The 4,731-nt window shown below is 44.0% G+C and overlaps 1 protein-coding gene across 1 annotated transcript; it reads left to right on the top strand.

Moving 5' to 3' along the window:
• Window positions 1-1,679: 1,679 nt before the first annotated feature.
• On the top strand, window positions 1,680-2,624 carry LOC138799982 (olfactory receptor 5AR1-like). The gene has a single exon (XM_069981789.1). The coding sequence runs from the start codon at window positions 1,680-1,682 to the stop codon at window positions 2,622-2,624; it is 945 nt and encodes a 314-aa protein (XP_069837890.1).
• Window positions 2,625-4,731: the final 2,107 nt, after the last annotated feature.

The following is a 4,731-nucleotide window of genomic DNA, read 5'->3' as shown; positions in this document are numbered from 1 at the left end:
TGGTCGTTTGATAGAATTTGGACCTATTTTTATTGTTGATTGTTTGCAAATCGTTTGCATAGAATAAGACGTCGTTCGGATGTTCGCAGTAGCGACGAACACAATAGTGATGACAAGACGACCACAAGAACGATCATAAGTAACGATCATAGTTCCGTGTAATTGGGTGAACGATTTCAGGTCGTTTGCCATAGCGGTCGTTTGAGATCATTTATCGTTAATCGTTGAAAAATCGCTTTGTGTAATAGTACCCTAACACAGATGCTTAATAAATGTCTCCCAGAAAATAGTAACTTCCATCAACATAAATTCAATCACTCTAACCGCTTGGCACACATTGTACTGTTAAAGGGAACCAATCACCTAAAAAACGCCTGTACGCTATGGGAATGTGCTGTAGCAGCACCCAGCACACTTCCCAAACATGCTTTTACACCCCCATCCCTGGAATGTACAACCTAAAAACTTACTTTATAAACTTGGCGCCTTGTATGTAAATTGCCCCCAAGTAGTCATCTGGGTGGTGAGCCGCGGCAAGTAGTCACTGTCCCCTGAGCGCTCCAGAGCGGTAATCACACCCCTCTGGGAGTGATTAGCCTGCATAATTGTGGCAACATTACCGAGAGGCCCTCATGTCCCTAATGTCGGCACGCCTACGTTCTTGCTGTGCCGCACTTGCGCAGTACAGCAGGTCCACTCCGCACCATACTGCGCAGGTGCAGAAAGCCTTGAACTCATTGCTGGAGATCTGGCAATGAGTTTGAGGCTATTTTGAAACTGCGCAGTATGGCGCAGACCGGACCCGCTGTACTGCGTATGACCGGCACATTAAGGACATAGGCATGCTGACGTTAGGGACAGCGCGCCTCTCGGTGATGTCGCCACAATTATGCAGGCTAATCATGCCCAGAGGGGCGTGATTACCGCTCCGGAATGCCCAGGGGACAGTGACTACTAGCCGCGGCTCACCGCCCAGATGACTACTTGGGGGCAATTTACATACAGGGCGCTAAGTTTATAAAGTAAGTTTTCAGGTTGTACATTCCAGGGACGGGGGGTGTAGAAGCATGTTTGGGAAGTGTGCTGGGTTCTGCTACAGCACATTGCCATAGCATTACAGGTGTTTTTTTTAAGTGATTGGTTCCCTTTAATAACGCTACACTCATGTCCATGCTTGGAAACTCCAAGTAGAACTCCATTGGCATGCTGGATTTTCGCCACCTGACCCTTTTGTTTTCAGGACAATAAGCTACTCCAGAGCTGTTGGATTTATTTATTGCCATTACCATTTGGGCAAAATGTTATTTGCTGTTACCTAATCTCTTTCTGTGTAGACTATAATTTATATATTTTTGGAGATTTTGATTAAAGTTCTGACCCTATTCACTCCATTATTGCATTTGTCTTATACGGGCTATTAGTATAGTTTTGACAGAAGTAAAACTATTTTTTTCCATACTTTAGAGGTTTTAATATGGAATGAAATCATCAACATTATTAAAAGTCTGGAAGTTTTAACTAACCTTAACTGTTGTCCTTCCCTGGAGTCTTTATTAGAACTTTGAGTTAACTCAAACCTCTGGTGTAAATTTCTAATGAATAAATCATTCATATATACCTTGTATTTTACCACTGTCGGTACAGAAACCATTTCTATGCTACAAATTCTATCTTGCTAAATGAGGGTAAACAATTTTACCATCAACGATTTTGTCCTCCTTGGCTTCTATGAGCTTCCGAGCTTCCAGTTGGGTTTCTTCCTCATATTTCTGGTCATCTATGTAGGAACATTATTTGGAAACTCAGTAACCACTGCTCTGTTTTGCTTTGATCATCGTTTTCACAGTCCCATGTATATATTTCTATGCAACTTGTCTGTGTTGGATATGTCCTTCACCACAATGGTTCTGCCCAAGTTACTGAACATCTTTCTGACTGGGAACAATGTAATTTCCTACAATGGTTGTATCACTCAGGTTTTCTTTTTTGTGATGCTCATGGTGTCGGAATATTTCATCCTGGCGGCCATGGCCTATGATCGCTATGTGGCCATATGTCATCCTTTACGTTATTCTTATTTCATGAGCGTACAGGTCTGCTTTTGGATGTCATGGACATCTTGGAGTATAGGAATCCTTGAGGGCATTCTTTATGCCTTTCTAATATCATCTTGTACATTTTGCAAATCAAATAAGATCGACCATCTCTTCTGTGATCTGAAGCCTCTTATAAAGCTTTCTTGTAGTGACACACGTATAATAGAGACAATAATACTAGGACCAAGTGCCGTCATTGGTTTTGTTCCATCAGTTATGACCTTGGTGTCCTACATGTATATTATTTCAGCAATCTTAAAGATTAAATCTAAAGAGGGAAGACACAAAACCTTCTCTACCTGCTCCTCACATCTCACAGTCATCCTGTTGTTTTATGGAACAGTACTTGGCATGTATATGAGGCCAAAGTCCAGCTATTCTATGGACCAGGACAAGGCGTTTGCCATTCTGTATGCAGGGGTTATCCCAATGTTCAATCCTCTCATATACAGCTTGAAAAACCAGGAGGTGAAGAAAGCTCTGTGCCAAATAAAGAAGCAAATGCTTTGCGAATCCTTAAATCTATAGTTGGTAGCAATCCATACAATATGTCCATGGCAAGTTCCAGGCAATCTAAATGTTCAAATTCCCTACTTTACTTTTCTGGTTGTTACTATGCATGTCATTATTGGATCATTTGGATTGATACCATATGTATTCTCTTGATATATTTGCATTGCACATACTGTATCTGCTGCCCATGATAGGCCCCTTACATGTCTGTAATTTGCTGTCCACATACCCGCAATTGTGGCCAACATCGGACCTTTTGTGTTCTATGGGACAACGCATGTGACCATGGATTCCACCTACAAGCAGCCTACAGCCGAGCCGCCTGCAGATGACTGTGGGACATGGTTCATGGTTCCAATGACAGATACCAAAATGACAGATACACACAGGAGCAGAAGTCCGTACAACATAAATCTTTCAAAATTTAAGTCAGTGTTTAATTCCCCTCTCCCCACACACACTCCACAGCATTCTGATAGGTCATCTTGGAATTCAGATTGTAAGTCCCATTGAGGACAGGGACCAATATGAGTGATGACAATCTCTGTACAATGCTGAGGAACATGTTACTATTAGAGATGAGCAAACCGGCTGAGGTTCGGGTTCGTATGTACCTGAACTCTCGGCTTCTGATTCCCGCTGTCTGCCCGCTCCATGGAGAGGGTGGATACAGCCTGAGGATCGCCTGGAAAACTGGGATACAGCCATACTGATAGGCTGTATCCCAGTTTTCTAGGTGGTCCTCAGGCTGTATCCACCCGCTGCACGGAGCGGGCAGACAGCGGGAATCAGACGCTGAGAGTTCAGGTTCATACCAGCCCGAACCTCGGCCGGTTTGCTCATCTCTAGTTACTATTATTATTATTATTTTTATACTTTTTCCATTAAGAAGTTGTCTACTGTATTTACACAGGAAAATCCAATGACAGGGAAGATGATTAGATGTAATATAAATTCTCCTTTCAATGTCACCAGCTTAATCCAACTAGAATAGTGTCGACGCCTTATTGTACACAAATCACTCGGTTCAGACGGCCTCCGGCTCCAGGTTTTGCAGGCAATAATGGGGAGAAGACTTATAGCGCTGTTATATAGGAAGATTTTCTTGTCGCCCATAGCAACCAATTAGAGCTCAGCTTTCACTTCTCACATTGCTCTGGTAAAATGAAAGCCGAGCTGTGATTGGTTGCTATGGAAAACAAGGAGAATTTTGGTTAAAAGACATAAATCTCTGCGTTTATTTCTAATATTTAAGGCTATGGATGTTGTGTATCTAGGTTGGATCTGGTTAAGGCCAAGGTCAGCGTCAGCACAGGGCTTACCCAGGCAAGTGCCGGGGCCCCAGTGCCTCCAGGGGCCCAGAGAGGAAGAGGGGCCTGGTGTTCCGATGTTCAGCCTGCTCACTGTAGTGCAGAGGGAGCGCTGAACATCAGAAGACATAGAAGGAGCAGGACCTGCCAGCGTCCTGCAGAGTGAGAGGGATGAAGGACCGGATCACATGATCGAAAGGTCCTCAATTCTACAGTGTAGAGAACAGCCGAGCAGAGAGGAAGAGGAAGAAGACTGAGCTGTAAGTTCTGTGTGTGTGTGTGTGTGTGTGTGTGTGTGTCAGTCAGTAAGTGTGTGTGTGTCAGTCAGTAATGTGTCAGTCAGTGTCATTAACATGTATGTCAGTAATATGTGTTTGTGTATATTAGTGGTGTCTCAAGAGATTGTGCATAGTGGATGGATGAAGGGCCCGCTGAGGCTCTGTTGCCCAAGGGCCCACAAAAGCTGAAGCTGGCCCTGGTTAAGGCTGTGGATGTTGCGTATCGAGGTTAGACCTGGGTGAGGCTGTGACGCTTCATTGTGAGCAGCGGTGAATTGGGATGCGGGCGCACACGGGTATGCCCACTTCTGAATTCACCATAAATATAGATCATCCGGCCAGTACTGCAGTACCAGCAGGGATGATCTTCAGTCACAGAACAGCCGGTGTTATTCGCAATGTCAACGTAGCCTTAGGCTGTAAATGTTGTGTACCTATGTAAGACCTGGTTGAGGATGTGGATGCTGTGTATCTATATTGGACCTGGTTGAGACTGTGGATGTAAAGCATATAGACTGGACCTTGGTGAAGCTG

Source organism: Dendropsophus ebraccatus, chromosome 8, assembly GCF_027789765.1.
Source record: "Dendropsophus ebraccatus isolate aDenEbr1 chromosome 8, aDenEbr1.pat, whole genome shotgun sequence".
NCBI lineage: Eukaryota > Metazoa > Chordata > Amphibia > Anura > Hylidae > Dendropsophus > Dendropsophus ebraccatus.
The sequence above is the reverse complement of the archived record's forward strand: the minus strand, read 5'-3'. Positions and strand labels throughout refer to the sequence as shown.